The 20699-nt window shown below is 41.1% G+C and overlaps 1 protein-coding gene across 1 annotated transcript; it reads left to right on the top strand.

Annotated features, from left to right (window-relative positions):
- Positions 1-13256: 13256 nt before the first annotated feature.
- Positions 13257-18294, top strand: angptl5 (angiopoietin-like 5; the record flags this gene model as incomplete). Its single annotated transcript, XM_071582286.1, is given in 9 exon segments — positions 13257-13278; positions 14469-14539; positions 15287-15636; positions 15979-16150; positions 16289-16392; positions 16473-16706; positions 16825-16945; positions 17343-17528; positions 18014-18294. Coding segments are annotated over 7 exon segments (1314 nt in total), but the record flags the coding sequence as incomplete, so codon positions are not given.
- Between the last annotated feature and the right edge of the window lie 2405 nt (positions 18295-20699).

Genomic DNA, 20699 nt, shown 5'->3' with positions numbered 1-20699 from the left:
GTTTATCTCCTGAACTGCAACTTTCTTTACCAGCTATTCAGCGCCAATCCCGCCGTGCAGTCAATTTCACTGGTTAAGGTTAGGGTCAGGTGTGGGATAGGTTTAGGGGTTAGCATTTTTTGTAGCATAGTGTAGGAAATTATCTCGGTTATGTATAGGGCCTTTCGCACCGCTTTAGTTCCAGAACTAAATGGACAGTACTAAAGTACTGGGACGATTTTGCGCGAACTATTTCCCAGTACCATTTAAAGGGTTTCATTCGCACCGACAGTGTGTACTAGGAACCGGTCGACAGCGACGTTCCAACAATGAAAACAAAGAAAAACAACGTTAACAACAGGAGGATGGAGGACGCTGTGATCGGAGCTGTGTTTTTGTTGTGTCTCGCGGGTTTCACAATAATGGACATGGAAAGTCGACGTAAAGCAATTGAAAGAACGGAAAGGAGGACTAAGAATCTCCAACGACAACTGGCAGTGCTACATTTGCTACAAGTGCCTGCACTTCAGCGTCCGTCCATCTATCGCTGTTCTCCATACTTGCGAAATAAGTTGACACAATGTTTACAGTATGTTTACACGGCATTTTAAATCATGGCGGGTGAGAGCGTTTTCGTATGCGTTTGGCCAATCAGTGTCTACTTGCATCACGATTAGTACCAGTTGTGCTGATTAGACCCTGCTCCGGAGTAGGAGATAATTTGGTTCTCGAAAAAGGCAGTCCGGTACTAAAATCGCTCCCAGTTCCGGCGGTGCGAAAGCGCCAAAAAGTGGGTAGTTCCACAATTAGTTCTGGTACTATGAAAAGGTTCCTGCGGTGCAAAAGGCCCTTATGTCACCTTGGTTCCCTGAATAGGGAATGAGATGCTGCGATGACGTCATCGCTATGGGAACACCGCCGGTGTGACGAATGTCTGAAGCCCTTATACCATCACGCCAATTTATTGGCCAATAGTGCTTAGCACCGCCCGAGCATACGTCACGTATGCTCATATATATATATTTCATCAGATTTTACACTATTACGAAGGAAGCGCTATCGAAGGTACGGAACGGCCAGCATCGCAGCATTTCGTTCCCTATTCGGGGAACCAAGGTTACAAACGTAACTGAGATGTTCCCTCTCATAGGTTCAATGCTGCGATGACGTTCGCTATGGGAACGCTATACCATCACGCCTGACGTACCTAAGATAGCTGGAAGGCCGAGGAAAAAGTCTGCTCAAGCCTGAGAAGAAGCCATTGCTCTCGTAGAATGAGCACGCACCTCTAGAGGCGAAGTCACACCACGCGCCTCATAGGCTAGAGATATAGTCACTATCTGACCCCGCATAGCAGGGGAGACAGCCTCCAACCACTTGCTGAAAGCGAAACGGAGTCGAAGCAGCCTTAGGATTAACTAGGCCTTGGAAACAGTAAGTCTTAACCAGCCTCGGGGCAAAGTCCATACAAGAGGAGCTGACAGAGCCTGCAGATCCTCAGTCCTCTAAGAGAGGACAGGATTACCAAAAAACTGCTTAAGGTTTCAAAGTTATCTGACAGACTTAAATGGCTCAAATGGATGGCCTGCCAGGCCTTCCAACTAGGGGTCGACCAGGCCGATTATCGGCGCCGATATTAAGTATTTTTATGATGATCGGTATCGGTCATTTTCAAAACCGATTCGCCGATAAAATAACTTAATTTTGAAACGCGCTATTTGGCTCTGATGCAGCCTGTCTGAACTCACCACTCTGTGGCCTAAAGCAGTCTCTGCCCACCGCTCATCTGATTTGTTGGGAGTCATGAGTCCGACCAATCAGTGCGGAATTCACTCTCACTCCAAAAGCGCTTGCTAACTGGAGCTGCTTCAGTGATCATGCATCAGTTGTCTCTCAAAGGTAAGGCAGCAGCAGACGTTGCTTAAGTTGCAATAGATCCCAATCCACTAACGTTACACTGAAGTTGCAAAACACCTCAATATTATCTATGATTTCCGCGATGCGGAAAACGCGGACGGAATCGCGGAATCCAGTCACATAAACGGAATTTACTGTATGATGCGGAATGTCACGGAATTTGTCAAAGTTTGGATGAATTAATAAACAGTAGGTCAGTACACTTAAATAGAGTCGCAATATGAACTATCTAAATATTAAGCCGCAAAAATACTATTTAAATATGAATCCAGCATGTTCTGCGTGTCTATGTGTATGTAAATGGCACAGACGAGCGGTTTTGTTTTCTACACAAAGTGTGACGCTCACGGTGATTTCAGCTTCTGTCGTCTCACTACATGAGGACATAAATACATGAACAACATCTCCAGAACTGCTCTGACTCCTCACTTCATGAGCAATTGACAGTTTCATTGGAGTAAAAGTATCTTCATTAGTGGCAGTGGGTGGTAATAGACTAGAAATGTACAGTTTTATACCATCGTGCTGATAACGTTTCTTTAGTCATTCGGCAATCCTACAGCCTGAACCACCGTAGGAAAACCATCCTTACACTATGACGGATTTCCGTCTATTGGGAAAAAATTAGGGGAAAAGAAATACGAATCTAGTGAGTCAGTAATTCATGATTACCCATTCATAAAGACAGTCACTTGCTTCATTCCTGAATGAATCAGCCGTTCAAACGAATCAATTGAATGAATGATTCAGTGATAAAATCCGGGATTTACCGCCACCTGCTGGCGGTTTCAGTTTAATTTTTAGGTATAATTTAAGTTATTTAAATCATTTAATATTTCTGTATTCAAAATTTTATTTAAAACATTAATCTCCACATTAATTTATGAATTTAATTGCACTCATGCCACTGTAAATCACTTCACCTCATATTAGGAAGGCTAATTTTTGATCAGAATTTTTTATTATTGATCAGAAGGTGCTCCTTAATCTCTTAAACTGGGTGTATGACAGGTATGGCTGAGGAATGGAATTTGGCCGAGGAAAAATTCAGTCAAAATATTTTTTTTTTGCTTTAACCTCTGACTACTACAACAATTATTACAACTTTTGTTTAAAAGAATAATCACACAATACGCTATTTCTTCCATGTTTTAATTTTAATGGTAAACCCTTTGTTTGCCAAAAAATAAAGAGTTTAACTCTTTAAAATAAAGATTTTACTGTGGGAGTACTACACTCAACCAACACCAGGGAAGGCAGTTTTTGTCAGAGCCCTTGTTATTCCTGATATTGACATTCATTTAAATTTTTACACCAGACATATATATCGGTTCAAAATATCGGTTACCGGTCTACTTGATCTGTAATAATCGGTATCGGCCTTGAAAAACACATATCGGTCAACCCCTACTTCCAACTGAAAAATAAGTCTCAAAAAGGAATCTGTGCTGGGCAGAAATGCCTAAGCTGTCTCGTCCCTGCATGAAACGGGAAACCAGAGGGTGACATCCCGCTGAAACACCTCTATGGGTAATGCTCAGCAGATATGGTAGCCACATAAACCTGTGGCAGGACCCTACAGGGTAATGGACTGGGTCCAGATTGTGTCCACTTAAGGGCATACAGCGTCGCCTGGAGGGAGCCCTAGAATTAAGAATAGTGTCGGTAATCTCTGCCAAGAAACCGGAACAAACTACAACTCTGCTCAGGGGTCACACCCATTAGTTCCAAAAATCCTGATGGGGATGTCCAAATCATGCCCCGAGCTTGAGTCAGCAGGTCGTGTCTGAGGGGAATCTCCCAAGGGGATCGGCTAACAGACTGACCAATTCTGAGAACCACGTACGAGTGGGTCAAAACGGCACCACCAACAACAGACGTTCCCTCTGACCAACCTTACTCTGAACAGAATCGTTTGGGAGCAAACGGGTCAACGGGAAGGCATAAGACTGGTCCTGGGCCATTCTTGGGCTAGAGCGTCCACACCCAGAGGCGATGGAGGAGACAAGGAAACCATAGAATGGGCAATGCGCATGCTCTAAGCAAACAAATCCACTTCCGCTTGGCCGAACCTCTGCCATATGAGACTCACCACCTGAGGGTGCAATCTCCATTCTCCAGGCTCCAAACTCTGTCTCAAGAGTAAGTCCACTCTTGAGTTCAGGTGACCTGGGACATGAACTGCTCTGATCGACAGGAACCTGGTCCGGCTAACAGACTGACCAATTCTGAGAACCACGTACGAGTGGGCCAAAACGGCACTACCAACAACAGAAGTTCCCTCTGACCAACCTTACTCTGAACAGAATCGTTTGGGAGCAAACAGGTGACGGAGGAGACAAGGAAACCAAAACGGGCAATGCGCATGCTCTAAGCAAACAAAACCACTTCCGCTCAGCCGAACCTCTGCCATATGAGACTCACCACCTGAGGGTGCAATCTCCATTCTCCAACCTCCAAACTCTGTCTCAAGAGTAAGTCCACTCCTGAGTTCAGGTGACCCGGGACATGAACTGCTCTGATCGACAGGAACCTGGTCTGCATCCAAAGAAGAACAGGTCTCACCAACCTGCACAGGGGGCAAGAGCGTAATCCTCTCTGACAATCCATGTACGAGACCACAGCTGTGTTGTCAGTCCTTCACCTAATGTGACAACCACTCAATTGGGTAAGAACCGTTTGAGTGAGACTGACCAATTCTGAGAACCACGTACGAGTGGGCCAAAACGGCACCACCAACAACAGACGTTCAATCTGAACAACCTTACATTGAACAGAATCGTTTGGGAGCAAACGGGTCGACAGGAAGGCATAAAAGTGGTCCTGGGTCATTCTTGGGCTAGAGTGTCCACACCCAGAGGCGATTGAGGAGACAAGGAAACCAGAGCGGGCAAAGCGCATGCTCTAAGCAAACAAATCCACTTCCGCTCGGCCAAACCTCTGCCATATGAGCCTCACCACCTGAGGGTGCAATCTCCATTCTCCAGGCTCCAAACTCTGTCTCAAGAGTAAGTCCACTCCCGAGTGACCCGGGACATGAACTGCTCTGATTGACAGGAACCTGGTCTGCGTCCCAAAGAAGAACGCATCTCACCAACCTGCACAGGGGGTGAGAGCGTAATCCTCTCTGACAATCCACGTATGAGACCACAGCCATGTTGTCAGTCCTTGACCTAATGTGACAACCACTCAATTGGTTAAGAACCGTTGGAGTGCCAGAAACGCTGCTCCAAACAGTTTGTGTGATTGAGCTAATATCAGCCAGTCGTCAAAGTAACTCAAAACTAAGACAGGGCCAGAGACGCATCCATTCACCTTGCGTTCAAGGCCAGTTCAATGGAAGAATACAGTATTGGCAAGCTTTATTCCAAAAGCAAACCTGAGGACCTTCCTGTGTCTCTTGACGATCTGGATGCAGAAGTACGCATCCTTAGATCGATGGTCACAAACCAATCTCCGGTTCAGATAGAGACAGGATGAACTTCTTTGTCAGCATCTTGAAATTGCTTACTCCAAGCACAAGGTTAGGTGATGCAAATCCAATCAACCATAGAAGCTGGATGGTGTAACCATACGACAGCCTGATTCTCTCTCATGAGGCCCAGAGACACCAGAGATTTGCGGGAAAAACCTCTGAAACAGGAACGGATACTAAAATCAGGCAGACCAGCACCAACCACAGAGTGGGGACTTGGATGTCAACATAGACCCTGCACCAACAACTTTAGGGCTATCCTCTCGATCTCCAAAGCTAAGGCGCGGAGAACGGTCAAAATCAGTCCGAAACAAAACAAGCGCTGCATCAATCACATGAAGTAGGCTGACCATGGTGAACATTAATAGCTAGCAATAAGAGATACCCTTACACATTAACTCAGCTCAGTGCATCTCAGTTGGGATGAGAAGAATAATGATTAGTTATGCAAACAGTGTTGGTAGCCTGAAGTGCCAAAAACCTTGTTGCACGACAAATGTGTGTTGCAAAACTCCACAGAGCCAGCTCATAGCACAGAGTCCACTATTTGTTCCAGCTCAAAACAGCAGTGGAGCTGAAAGAATAATAATTATTAGCCGGGCAGACTAGTGTTTAGTAGCATGAAGCGCCAAAAACCATAGTGCACGGCAAATGTCAGCTGTGGAGTCCGTGCTTAAAAACAGTCACATGAACAAGAGTTGGAAGCATAAGCGCCAAATCAATGTACGTGCCTTAATTAATGCAGAGCAGGAGTAGAGACAGAGTCATTATGGCATTAGGTGTAAAACAGCTTGCCATAGGAATTTACTCTAGATATGTGAGCTTGCCCACTGGTTTGTTCCAGCTCAAAGCATCAGTGGAGCTGAAAAAAAAATTAACAGTCAGGCAGACTAATGCTTGGTAGCATGAGGCAGCAAAGACCATATTGCATGACAAACATCCGCTGCAGTACTCCTAGAGTCTGCGCCCTAAAAGCAGTACACGAAATAAGAGCTGGAAGCGTAAGCACCAATTCAAATGCACGTGCCTGCATTAGTGCAGTACAGAAGTAGAGAGAGAGAGATGGGAAAACCCGTCTGCTCAACTCTACAACCTGAGCCATTATAGCATTAGTGTTAAGACAGCTTGCCACTTAATGTTTCAGCTCAACGCAGCAGCAGAGCTGAAAGAAATATTATATTACTCGGGCAGACCAACGCTCGGAAGCATGAGGCACCAAGACCATGGCGCACGACACAATATCTGCTGCAGGACTCCTCAGACTCTGCGTCTAAAAACAGTACACGAACAAGAGTTGGAAGCATAAGCGCCAAATCAAATGGACGTGTCAGCATCAGTGCAGCACAGTCGGTAACGTTAGAGAGAGAGGGGAAAAACCGCCAGCTCACTGTTATAGCTTGCTATAAGAATACTCTGAAACATGTGAGCTCTTCCACTTGTTTCAGCTCGACACAGCAGCGGAGCTGAGGAAAGTAGTCGGGAAACTAATGCTTGGTAGCACGAAGCGCCAAATCATAGTGCACAACAAACATCTGCTGCAGGACTCCTCAGAGTCTGCGCCTAAAAACAGTACACAAACAAGAGTTGGAAGCATAATAAGCGCAATATCAAATGAACGTGTCTGCATTAGTACAGCGCAGCAGGTAACGTTAGAGAGAGAGGGGAAAAACCACCTACTCACTGTTATAGCTTGCTATAAGAAATACTCTGAAACATGTGAGCTCTTCCACTTATTTGTTTCAGTGCAGCAGCAGAGCTGAAAGAAATAGTAATTAGTCGGGCAAACTAATGCTTGGTAGCTCGAAGCGCCAAAAACCTTAGTGCACGACTTAACGCCCTAAAAATCAGTGCTTCTCATGTTGTTTAAAGGGGTCATATGATGCGATTTGAATTTTACCTTTCTCTTTGGAGTGTGACAAGCTCATGGTGCATAAAGAAGATCTGTAAAGTTGCAAAGACTAAAGTCTCAAATCCAAAGAGATATTCTTTATAAAAATTAAGAGTCAACCACGCCTACCTAAAATGGATCGTTCTCAAATGTTCTCGGAAAGAAGGAAGGTTTAACTTTGATTCTCGCTGTAGTATTGTTGCCGCCGCCATGTCGTGGAGACGCTGTGTTTCATTGTGAAAGCGAAACTACTTTGTTTGACCTTCCAAAAGAGGACGATATCCGCTTCGTCATGCCTAGAGCTGATCCGTGCTGGTCGCTGAGGAAATACATCAACTTCGCGCTGTGGACGAAGCGGACTCCAGCCCGGGGTCGTCACATGTGGTAGATGCAAGCCTGCCGGCCGCTCCTTGGTCGAATCCGCCGGTCGCGCCGTTCTCAAGCCAGCCGGCTGCCGCTCACTCAAGCCCGCCCGCCGCCGCTCGCTCTAGCCCGCCGTGTGTTTCGTTGTGAAAGCGAAACTACTTTGTTTGGTCTTCCAAAAGAGGACACGACTAGAAATCAGTGGTTAAGTGGTTACAACACTGTTCCAGAACAGTTCAACCCAAATATTCAGATGTGTGCAGTGAATTTTATGGAGGACTGTTTCCTGATCCAGGAAGAGTAGACTACAATGCCAGCTGTTCTGACTCACAGACTGTAAGTACGTTTTCATTTAAAGGATTTGCCACTGATGATTCAAACGCGAGTTTTGAGCAGTGTAGGGTAGCGCTTGCTGCTTGTAATTTCTCCGATCACAAATGCAGACATGGTTTTATGTTTACGCGGCATGATGCAACGCAACATGTAAAAAGACAGTATAAGTCATTAAAATCCGTAATTATGTCCCCACTGGATGCAACAAATGCCTCGTTTATAATGGGTTTTAATGTTTTTATCTCGTCGCTCTGGCCGGACAGGGCATCACAGTATGGTAAGGGAGGTAACCTTTCCGTCTCATGCTTGAGGTATTCGGCCAATCACAACGCACTGGATAGCTGGCCAATCACAGCACACCTGGCTTTTTCAGACCGATGAGCTTTGTAAAAATCGACGCGTTTCAAAAAGGAGGGGCATAGAGGAGAAACAATAATGTACAGTAAGTGGAAAATGTGTTTTTTTTTACTTTAAACCGTATAAACACATTTCATTACACCAAATACACAAAATAATGTTCTTTTTAGCAGCATCATATGACCCCTTTAAAGGTTTAGTTCACCCAAAAATGAAAATTTTTGTTATATACATCCTAGGTGTATATGACTTTCTTCTTTCAGTCTAATCCAGTCTGAGTTATATTAAAATTTGTCTTTGATCTTTCAAGCTGTTTGTTACGTGCTCGGATTGTTGTTCCCTCCCCTTTTGTTACTGGTTGCTGTATTTCTCCCCTTGTTATTGGTTTCTTCCTGTTTTCCCGCTCTCTGCTGTTGCTCTGTTTCTAGGTGCTGTGATTGGTCGGGTAACATGTCCATCATGATTATCATCATCTCGTGAAACATCCAATCATCAACTGGTTCAAGATAAAAGATGCTGTGGAGAACTGAGGAGGAGGAGCTTGGAGTGTTTTTTGGCTGTGCCAGTTTGTTTGATGCAGTTTTTTTTAGTGGTGGGTCGCTTGCTTCCTTCCTTGCTTCCTTCCTTGCTTCCTTGCTTGCTTGCTTGTTGTGTTCAACACAGAGAACGTCTTGTCTGACATAAACTTCACCAGCCCGGAGATAAAGGAAAGGGAAGTATGTCACGGGACTTACATTGTGCAAACACGTAGAATGACTTCTGTTAGACACACTAGGGAAAGGAGCGTGTGCAACCTCGTGTAAGTTTTGTTTTGTTAGTTGGTGAAGCTTTAGGTATGGCGTGTTGAATGCTGAAGATTTCTTTATTTTCTGGTTTTGTTTTCAGTTAGTTTAGAGGGTGGAGAATTAATTAGTGAATGTTCTGCTTTTGTTATTTTCATTTGTTTAGCACTGCTCATTTTCTTATTCTCTGAGGCTTTCCAAATTAGCTTTATTTTTCGTTTCTTTGTATACAGCTGTAAATAAGGGTTTTGGTTGGTGTGTTTTCATTTGTGTAAATTATATTTCCTTTTGTAAATGAAGCGAACCACTTATTATGTCGGTTGTCCTTGTGTCATTCTCCCCCAGTACTCCCCAGAGACCAAAATTATAGGGTTGTGTTTACATTTGATTATGTACGTCTTCCTCGTACCTCTATGCCACCAGGGGATGTAACACTGTTTAATGCCACTCAGCGGGTGTTGCTTGCATCAGTCCAAAAGAAGTTAAATAAAGCGCCCATCCATAAAAAAAAGTCTCGCACGGCTCCGGGGGTGAACAAAGGCCTCTTGTATCAATGCATTTTTGTAAGAAAAAAAATCCATATTCAAATGTAATAATCACTTTAATGTAGCTTGCATCAACAGTCCTACATGGAAGCAGTTCCGGGCGGATTACAGCGTTGCGCATGCGCCGATGAGTCTCATGAAAACCAACGTTTGTTAACGGGAGCAAAGGAAGCAAAGTTTCCTTACTTTAGCAAAGGAAAACCAGTCTCCTCTTGGCTCATGTCGAAATCTTCTGACATTCTTCTTTACAAATCCTCGTTTTGTACTCCTAATAAGTGACCGGTGTTTTGTTTTGATCTCTCCCCTCCGCTTCCGCGTGCATCACTTCTGAGCGGCGTATGCGCAAAGCTGACCTCATACGTCATCCGCCCGGAGCTGCTTCCGTGTAGGACTGTTGGCGCAAGCTAGATTAAAGTGGTTATTACGTTTTGAATACGGATATTTTTCTTACAAAAATGCGTCGATTCGCTACACGAGGCCTTTGTTCACCCCCCGGTGAGGGAAGTGGGGCAGACAAATATTTACCTTTGCGCAACCTCCTATGGGCATATGGATGTGTATGAGCGCTCCATAACCATATTCCCTCTGTATTCGGAGTTTGGTTTTGGGAGCGCAGAGATTTGGTAATTGTGGTTTACTGCAGTGTACTTCTGCTAAAGGGCAGACCAGTTCTTGTGTATTTAAGTTTGTGTGTGATTTTTTTGATTTCATTGCACTATATTAAATATTGTTTGTTGTTTTATTATATCTGTGTGGTATTGCCCTCTTTTTGTTTGTAGCCCACAGTGTGCTTTTTGGTTATGTACAGGACTTGCTTTATTAATGTCTACACCTAACCTAAACCTACCCATAGAATAATGCAGGTACAGTAATGTGTTCAGGGTGACAAAATGACACAATATTGATGTGCGCATGTGCAGTAAGCCCTGGTAGGATAATCTGACGGGTAGGATGAAATGTCAGGACACCTGGCCGCATCGACACTTGGTCTCCTCTGGTGTAGGTGGTGTGGCATGGGCTGTGTTGTGTGTATCAGATGGTTGGCACTGTAGTGTTAAATAAAGGTTTTTGTTGTTGTGTTTGAGGTGCATGCTGTGCGTTTTCTTGTTTTCTCCTTCTGGCCTTACAGGTGGTGCATGAGAGCAGGCCCTATACCCCTCTTGCAATCTAAAGGAGAGTGCATTCCTACTTTTATGGATTTTATTATTGACACACAGATGTTTTAACTGGTGTTTTAATCTCTGATGGTCCACGCTATAACAAAATTGTGATGCTTAAATACATTTTGAGTTGGATTTTTTTTTTGTAATACAGAATTATGATTTGTCGAGGCTCCTCCCGCCTTCATTAGGAGGTGGTGTAATAAATGTATACTTCTGATACTACAATATGTATAACATACACATACTGATTTTTACAGTTATAGGCACCGTTTTTACAGCTGCACACACGCACACAAACACACACAGTGGAGATCAAAATTAGAGGACCATCTATAAATAGGCTACTTGATTTTTTTTCTGAAATCTTGTTCTTCATTATCGCTCAATTTGAAGGAATATTAGCTGTAGGTATACCACTATTCTAACATTTTTGACAACGTTTGACAAAATATCCAAGGCATTTCTACAAAAACCTTTATTTTGTGGAAAACAGTGATTTTAAAATTAGAGAAGAGTAACCACTGTAGCATGAAAGAAGATTACAGCTAACATTTTGGAGGGTCACAGTTGTCAGAAATTAGTATTGTCAGAAATTAGTAGGAAGTGTAGAGGCCCTTGCTTTGAGGTTTCTTAGCCATAACTTTTGTCTCCAAGGATTTTCCAGAGATTTTCAGATGGTTTTAGATCAGGACCGGCCATTTCATTATTTCATTATACTTAGCTTCAAGGAACTGCTTTACCCATTTTGCAGTGCGAGATGGAGCATTGTCTTGCATGAAAATTGTGGGCTGATTTGCAGATGCTTGCAGGAAAGGAAATGCATGTTGCTGAAGGAGGTTCTGATAAACATTTGCATTCACTCTGCCATGTCGCTGTAGAAGAGGCCCAAGTCCTGCTGCAGAAAACATCCCCCAAACCACGACACTTCCTCCTCAAATCACGAAAGACAACTAAGGCCCCGATCAGACAGAACATATTTTTCAGGCTTTGTTTTTTTGGTTGACTTTTTTTTTTTGTTAGAAAAGAACAGTGCACTGAATTTTATGTTGCTAGGCAACCACTGAATCGGCTGTCCTGTCAGTCTAATCAAGGATTATAGCGCAAGTGCTCTAAAATATTTCGTTTGCTGTTAAGTAAACTGTCATATTAGCAGAAACTTAACTCCTGGAAACCTCGCAACAGCCACCACAAGTTTCTCCTCCATTGCAGTTTCCGGAAGTTCCAAGCAACTATAAATTTCAGTCACCACAATGGAAGGCCCGCCAGAGTTGATTTTTCCAGGCACTCCGAGCACTCCTACAAAAACGCGAGGGGCCCGGGGCGCAAAAAATAGTGCGCAAAACGCTCCCTGCCAATAGAGAACTATTTTAAAAAGGCGCTTCTCACAGCAAAAAACGTGTTCTGTCTAATCAGGGCCTGATTTGGTAGGCCTAGTCGAGCACTGTTTCCTTCTGCAATGGCACCAAAAGCAGAGATTGTCTTATTATTGGGAGATGAGAGCAGTGACGTGCACAGACCTCTGGAGGGGCAGGCAAGTAGTGGCGTTACAAGGGCACAATCGTGGTCCAGGGGTACCTAGATCAGACCAAAAGGTCACTTTAGCGTCGGCAATTAAAGGCCCCCGAGGCCCCCTCCCCCACCTCCCGTGCACGCCACTGGATGAGAGGGTCTGTATTACTTACTATTGGAGAAAGCCTAATAAAGCAGTGTTTTCAGACAGTGGATTTACATTTTCATTAAATTTTCTTTCCTTTTTTTTGTTCACACCAATGCGAAAATCGGATTGAATTTTTGTTGTAAATCTTAACTGGTAGATTGAAAACAAGCTCATATGTATTCTAAAAATCTCAACACTTTGGATGAGGTAGCCTATGTAGAATTGTTTATGGAGCAGCTGAAATGCCTATAATTTATGCTTTTGATCCTTTTCTTAAAAATTAGATAAAGACTGAAATGTGAGGTTTATCATTTCATAAAACTTTTTATTTGGTCAAATCTTTAATTGAACATATAGTACATGTTAGTAGATGACATGTTGTAAGTCTCCCAACCAAGATTTTTTTGTTTGTTTAAAATCGAGCCATCATTTTTAATATTAATATTTTAGTTTATGCAAACAAAAAGTGCATAGCGCTGCAAATTTTATTTGTTGTTTGTTGGTTTGATGATTTCATTGTGTATGAGTACTTTTTGAACATTTTAAATACACATTTTAACTATACCATGATAATATTGATAACCATGATCATGTTAATTTGTTCATTTTTTACTGTTTACTTGTCTTTATATTAGGGGTGTCCTGACTGATCGGCTACCGATCGTTATCGGCCGATAATCACGTTGGGATGTTTGATCGGCGGTCTCTAAAAAGGCCGATCTAAAAAACCCGATCTGATGACGCTGCCATGAGAGGTTTGGCACGACATGCAGCGGCGTCTCAGTCTCTGTCCGGAAAAAAATCATTATAATGCTGAAGGTGAGGTACTCTGCCTTCATATTTCTTCATTAGATAACTTTTAAAGTAATTTGAAAACATTGTGTGAGACGTAATTTCACAAACAGCGAGAGTGAATGACCGCACACGCGCTCTCTCAAAATACGCAAATGGCTTCAAATCACCACACATCGCCTCTGTCTATAAGCGAGCCGCACAGTTGACACAGGAGGAATTGTCACTTGCACAATCGAGGCAGTGTCACATCGTCACTAAAGTTTATAAATTGCATTACTTTTTAATTCTTGCCAGTGTTTAACCATTCAGCGCTCGCGCGCTCTCCTGGAGACCGTGTGCACATACACACTCGAAGCGCACACACATAACGCCAGGTTCACATTACTGTTTGCAGTGCGTATTTTTTCTACGCTCATGTTAACGGATTAATAAAGCGCGCACACTGCACACGGTTGCGGTCCGACAGTGCGTTCAGGAGCGGTGCGTCTGCAGCAGTGCAGTGATGGTTTCCGCACCATCCTTGTCTATTTTTGCTGAATTAAAGTAACAGCACATTTTTGCAGTAAATAGGAACATGGATTGACACGAACATGTAGTAATTACACCATAAATGCATTTTATTAAAGTCTACTGTGTTTCACAGTCAACACATACGGCTTTTTGGCTAGGTTTAAAGGGAAAGAGCACTTTTAGATAAACAAGGCAATAATAGATGGCACTTGTGGAGGTTGAAAAACAAAGTTCTTTATGAACCGCAGGACTGCATTTAATAAAGATTTAAATGCAAAAGAAAAGGCAGTAGAGCTGACTATTTTGTCAATGGTAAGTTTATGATAATGTAAGAAAAGTAGTTTAAATGTGTTGCCACAAGTTTGCTTGAGCAACTTAATATATAAATCTAAAGTAAATGCAAAAGTAAAAAGCATTGAATAATGTGTTGCTTATGTTTATTGTTTAAGCATGTCTTTGAAAGATTGTATTACTGTACTGTGTAAAAAAAAGAAAAAAAGAATTGCAATGCTGAAAAAGCAATTTCAGTGACAATGTTTGGATTTGAAATCAAAATAATGATAAATGTGTTTGTGGTAAACACTGTGTGTGTGTGTGTGTGTATATAAGATAATAGTTTCCTGAAAATATTATGTTCTTTGTGTTTTAATTTTGATAATTGATTGTATATTAAAATGGTTCTAAAACCGATGTGTTACTTGAAGGGCACTGAAGGACAGTGCATGAAACTCTTGTGACTATGACCAAGAAGTTCTGCATAGATGCCAAGAGTAAAGTAAGATTTACACATACATTCATGCATTTGGCATATGCTTTTGTATCAGTGTATCATATAAATCATTTGAAATCAAACTCATTACTTTGGCTTAGCTATTTGGCTTCTGCCAGGAATCACAGCATGAATTAGCTTTGAAGAAGCAACACATGGCCTATTATAAAGGACCACATACTGCATCAATTACAACATCATGGCTGCGTAGAAGAAGGATCTGGGTACTGAAATGGCCAGCCTGCAGTCCATATCTTTCACCCATAGAAAACATTTGGCGCATCATAAAGAGGAAGATGCGATAAAGAAGACCTAAGACAGTTGAGCAACTAGAAGCCTGTATTAGACAAGAATGGGACAACATTCCTATTCCTAAACTTGAGCAACTTGTCTCCTCAGTCCCCAGACGTTTGCAGACTGTTATAAAAAGAAGAGGGGATGCCACACAGTGGTAAACATGGCCTTGTCCCAACTTTTTTGAGATGTGTTGATGCCATGAAATTTAAAATCAACTTATTTTTCCCTTAAAATGATACATTTTCTCAGTTTAAACATTTGATATGTCATCTGTTGTATTCTGAATAAAATATTGAAATTTGAGACTTCCACATTGCATTCTGTTTTTACTCAATTTGTACAGTGTCCCAACTTTTTTGGAATCGGGTTTGTATTTACCAATCAAAGTGTTTTTAAGGTAATATAACTGAGGGTTTTCAGTCTGTCATGTCCAGTTTCTCACTGTGTTTCTGGAAGGAATGCATTTACGTATGCTGCTCTGGGTCCTGCTGATTCCCACCTCAATCGAAAGAAGTGTCACATTTCAGCATCTGGTTTTCATAGCTAATACAGGATGTTTTCGAAGTGCAATAAAGTAACAACACTTTAGAATGAAACGGGATTGGTCTGAACACTTTTTGTTGAGGTCAAAACAAAAAACTATTATTTTCCCTGAAGCAAAGAGGCAGTCCAGCCAGAAAACAGTGGAGAAAACTGCCATCTCATTGGAAGGTGCTCATCCTTACACTTTGACATGTGGGACCGCTGCATACACCAAAATGATCTGGATCACTTTATTTTTGCATCTTCTTGCATCATCAACTGTGGTGAGTGCTGTAAACATCTTCTTTCAGTCATCTGTAATTACTGTTAATATTTTAATAAATCTTTAAAAATGTTTATTTAGATTCTTGCAATATTTGCTAGAATGCATTTATTTAATTCTTATTACAAAAAAATACTTTAAGACAACATGTTTATATTACAACTGGTAAAGGCCGCTTGTTTAAGATAAATATATAATTCAATTTCATGTTAATGCAATAAATCTTTTTTTTTTTTTCATTTTTAATCGTATTTTACAAATTATACTGCAAATTAATATTTTGTTGTATGATGCAACTTGTGAATATGTAATAACGTGTGGTATATTTTGTTTTTCTTAACAGAATACCTGCAGTACTCATCGCAATGATCCTGCTATATTGACTAGGGAGTCTGAGGATGTCTCTCTCCAAGGCCAAAAAGAGCATTATCACAGAGACGCAGGCAAAGACATGTGCACTATGCCATGTGAAATGACTGCAAAGCTAATGCGTGATGAGAAACATTCCTTGTGCAGTAGGGGTTTAATTTCTTTCTTTTTTTTGCTTGCAGTGTGATATTCTTCAATAATTTGCACATATTTTACATTTACTCTGTCACTCTTTTAAACCCACTGCAGTTTTAACAGAGTTTAATGCGGGTTGTGTGTCTTAGGTAACCTCCAGCATACCATAGTGTCATATACAAGAAACACTAGGAAGTTGATCAGTGATCTCATTGATGAACAGCAGAAAGCTTTGGAATTTCTCTCAAGTCAGGTATTTTAAAATGTCAAAATTTCCAAACCGCATATCCTCTTCTGCATTCTGAAACATATTGCTTTGAATTCTTTTTCTAGATAATCGAGCTCATGGCCAAAGTAAACGCACTCAGTTCAGATGTGCAGAGAAGTCCCACGGTGACATGATTAATGCTGTCAAACTATTTATCATCTATACATCCTCAGTGAATTCCCTTTCATTCCACAGGGAAAGACTGTAGTGACATCCAAGAGACACTAGGTGCCGTGTCTCCAAAAATCCCTAGTGGAATTTATATAATTCAGCCAGAAAACACAGATGTTTCCTTTGAGGAAAGTACCTTCTTTTAGTTTTGTTTAAAAATTTCCAACCACAGTTATTTTAATCTAAAAGCAAATCAAACATAGTTTACACATGATGAATTGAGCATCTTAAACTGGAATCTAACAGGTGTTCTGTGAGATGGATTACATGGAGGGCAGATGGACCGTAATACAGAGACGGACGGATGGTCTCACCGACTTCAAACGAATGTGGTCACAGTACTTGGATGGATTTGGACACTTACCGGGTACAATAAATCAGTTAATGGGATAGTTCACTGAAAAATGAAAATTCTGTCATTTACTCACCCTCTTGTTGTTCCAAACTTGAATGAGTTTTTCTTCTATTGAACACAAAAGAAGATATTTTGAAGAATGTTGGAAACCAAACAGTTGCTAGTGACTTCCATAGTGTGGAAAAGAAATACAAAAGTCAGTGGCCACCAGCAACTGTTTGGTTACCAACATTCTTCAAAATATATTCCTCTGTGCTCAATAGAGAAAAGCAACTCATACAGGTTTGGAATAATATGAAGGGTAAATGGCAAAATTAAAATTTTTGGGTGAAATATCCCTTTAACTTCTAAATCAGATAATGTCTTCAATATGAATAAACAGGTATCGACTTTATCTATGTCTCTGAAGGTGAACACTGGTTGGGTTTGAGAAAGATCTTCAATATTTTGAATCAGAGAAACACACGTTTCCAGCTGCACGTGTCTCTGGTCTCACAAGATGACACCACCGCCTATGCTTCATATGACAATTTCTGGCTTGAAGACGAAACAAAATTCTTTGCAATACACCTTGGCAGATATGCTGGTAGTGCAGGTCAGCCAATAGCAAATATTCCCATAACACTAATTATTCCTTCAAAATTAGCATGGAAAATGCAAATAATGTCCACGTATTCCATCTGGGCCTGCTGATGATTGAAGGGATAGTTCACCCAATATTGAAAATTCTGTCATTAATTACGTACCGGAAGCGTCTGTATATTCTGGTTTGAATAAGTAAGGCTGAGCAAAAAGAATGCAAGTCCTTCTCAATTTTGAAATTTTCAGACATGATTACAAATATTAGAGTAGTGCTCCTCTTCTTTTGCTTGCAAGCAGTGCACCGCTTCTGCTATGGGTTGTATCTCTCATGTCAACACAACACGCATGCGTCTTAGGGGATTGGAACAACTTGAGGGCGAGTAATTAATGACGGAATTTTCATTTTTGGTTAACTATCCCTTTAATTTAGGAGTTGCACAGTATAGAAACCTACTGACAATCTGTATTAAATATGTCAATAGATTTCTCTTTCTGCAGGTGATGCTTTTCGAGGGTATGACCAAGAGCAGAATCAAGACATGGTCCCTTTCAGTACCTCTGACGTTGACAATGACGGTTGTTCTCCATTCTGCAATTTTGTTGATAAAACTGTTGAGAGCTGCAGTGTGAACCAAAACAACACAGGATGGTGGTTTAACCAGTGTGGAAAGGCAAATTTGAATGGCTCACCATTGGACCAAGATCTCTCCAACCAGTCACATATCCACTGGGACACCTGGACCAAAAATGGCACGCTTGTCAAAATCAAATCAGTGACTATGAAAAAAAACTAACAAATAATTTGAAATTCAAATAAAAACAAACTAAATTAAAAACCCAAAACTATATAGTATCTTGAGTAATAGTCGCAATTCCAAGATCCAATCACACTGCGACATATAAAGTCAGTTTGAGAGATTTAGTCGTAATTACAGAAACAAAGTTAATTGCCTAATATAAAATTCACATTGTTGGATATATAGTAGAAACAGGTGTGTTCCTAAAAATATTTACTAAGCTCTCTCTTAGACGGCATACATTAAGATTAATAAAAAAAGTTTTTATGTTCTGACAAATAAAAACTTTTAGGGGACCAGGCACTTTGAAATAAGAGTGAACAGCAGTGTCGCCATTGACGTGGGTGGCCTATTGTTTGTCCTGATTCATTGGCAGGACAGAGATAATTATCACGCTTTAAATAAGCTGCGTAGTGTGTGGCCACTATTAACATCACTGTCCTTGGGTAAATATGTCAGTTATGTGTGTATATGTTAAACCATCTGTACTATGTCTATTTAGAGCAAAGAATCCTGCCAAATTTTGTCCTGCCAAAGACTAAACAAAAAGTCCAGTTCTGCTGAAGCGTTTCGTGAGCAGGACCTTGCCCTGGGCCTATGTGGGAGTCATCGTGAGAGAGTGCAGGGAAACCAGATAAGACTGACTGAACACCATGCTATCAACATGAGAATTTGGGATTTAGTGCGCAAAAGGGATGATTATTTTAAAGGAGACATGGATAACGGTAATGTCTTCACTCAGACATAAAATTCTGCAATGTTTTACAAAGTTTCCTCCCTACACTGTAAAAATTTATTTTTCAAATAAATGTTTTCATTCTGAAATCATTGTTATGATGTCACAACCATGAACACATTCTGGGGCATCCTGCACCTATTTTTTATTTTATTATAATTTTTTGGGACATTGCACCGGTCAGAGTTTTGCCTTCTTTCCTTGATATGAGCAAAGAAAAAAAAACTGAAGCGTTTCGTGAGCAGGACCTTGCCCTGGGCCTATGTGGGAGTCATCGTGAGAGAGTGCAGGGAAACCAGATAAGACTGACTGAACACCATGCTATCAACATGAGAATTTGGGATTTAGTGCGCAAAAGGGATGATTATTTTAAAGGAGACATGGATAACGGTAATGTCTTCACTCAGACATAAAATTCTGCAATGTTTTACAAAGTTTCCTCCCTACACTGTAAAAATTTATTTTTCAAATAAATGTTTTCATTCTGAAATCATTGTTATGATGTCACAACCATGAACACATTCTGGGGCATCCTGCACCTATTTTTTATTTTATTATAATTTTTTGGGACATTGCACCGGTCAGAGTTTTGCCTTCTTTCCTTGATATGAGCAAAGAAAAAAAAACATTTAAAATAACATATCTTTTAAGTGTAAGGTATGGTACACATACACGTAATATATTTTTAAAATAAGTTTTAAATTATTTCTAAAAATGTTTTTATTATATTCTTTATTATATTTATAAAAAAAATGTATTTCAATCATGACAACTTAGCATGGTGATGGATATGACAATGTTAATGCATTTGGTCTTGGCGGAACAGATCTGCTACACTGCTGCTGAATTGCTGCTGCTGTTGGTTATTGCTGTAGTTGTAGATTATTGCTGCTGCTGCAAGCAAGTACGGGAACTTGCTACTGCCAATGCATATGGCGATACGGTGCCATGAGTATTTAAGACATGCTGCTGCTGCACAAATAGCATATAAAATAACCCCCCAACAAAGCTGGAAGAAGAAACAAAACATTTAATATGTATGCTGCCGCTATACAATAATATGCTTTAAAATCATCCCTATAAGGCATAAGGAATATAAAAGATAAAACCCCCCAGAACAAGCAGATCTATTGCCAAGACATATGTACTGCTGCTGCTCCGGAGAGCTGTGAGACCGTGTGTTTGCCATCGATGTGAGCCTGGGCCGGACCTGAGTTAAGTGTTTCTGACCTGAGTTAAGTGTTTCTGGGCTAATGGAGCCCAGATAAATTAACTAGTGGCTTAACAATGTGAACCTGGGTGCTGTACCCAATAACTCAAACTTACCTAGGTAGAAACACGCACTGTGTGTGTCATTAACAAACAGGAATCACACTGTAGGCTGATAGATGAAGTAACCCCCAGCAACCAACTGGCTCAGGCTCAGGCGCCTGAGCAAGTAGTTTTAAATGTATAATTCAAGAGTTATCTTTTTTTTTTTCCATTAACGTTCATCAACGTTACTGCAGTGGAAAAACTTACCTTTAACTTATTAATACGCTAACAAAATATTTGGCAAAAGAATAAATCACTGTACACCCTGTAGTTGTGGTGTCATATGGACTGATTCTGCCTCAGAAGCAGCTGCTCATTTATTTTGATAATTAAAAAT

The sequence above is a fragment of the Sinocyclocheilus grahami genome, unplaced genomic scaffold (genome assembly GCF_001515645.1).
Source record: "Sinocyclocheilus grahami isolate Dianchi unplaced genomic scaffold, SAMN03320097.WGS_v1.1 scaffold428.1, whole genome shotgun sequence".
NCBI classification, from domain to species: domain Eukaryota; kingdom Metazoa; phylum Chordata; class Actinopteri; order Cypriniformes; family Cyprinidae; genus Sinocyclocheilus; species Sinocyclocheilus grahami.
This window is presented reverse-complemented; position numbering and strand designations above follow the sequence as displayed.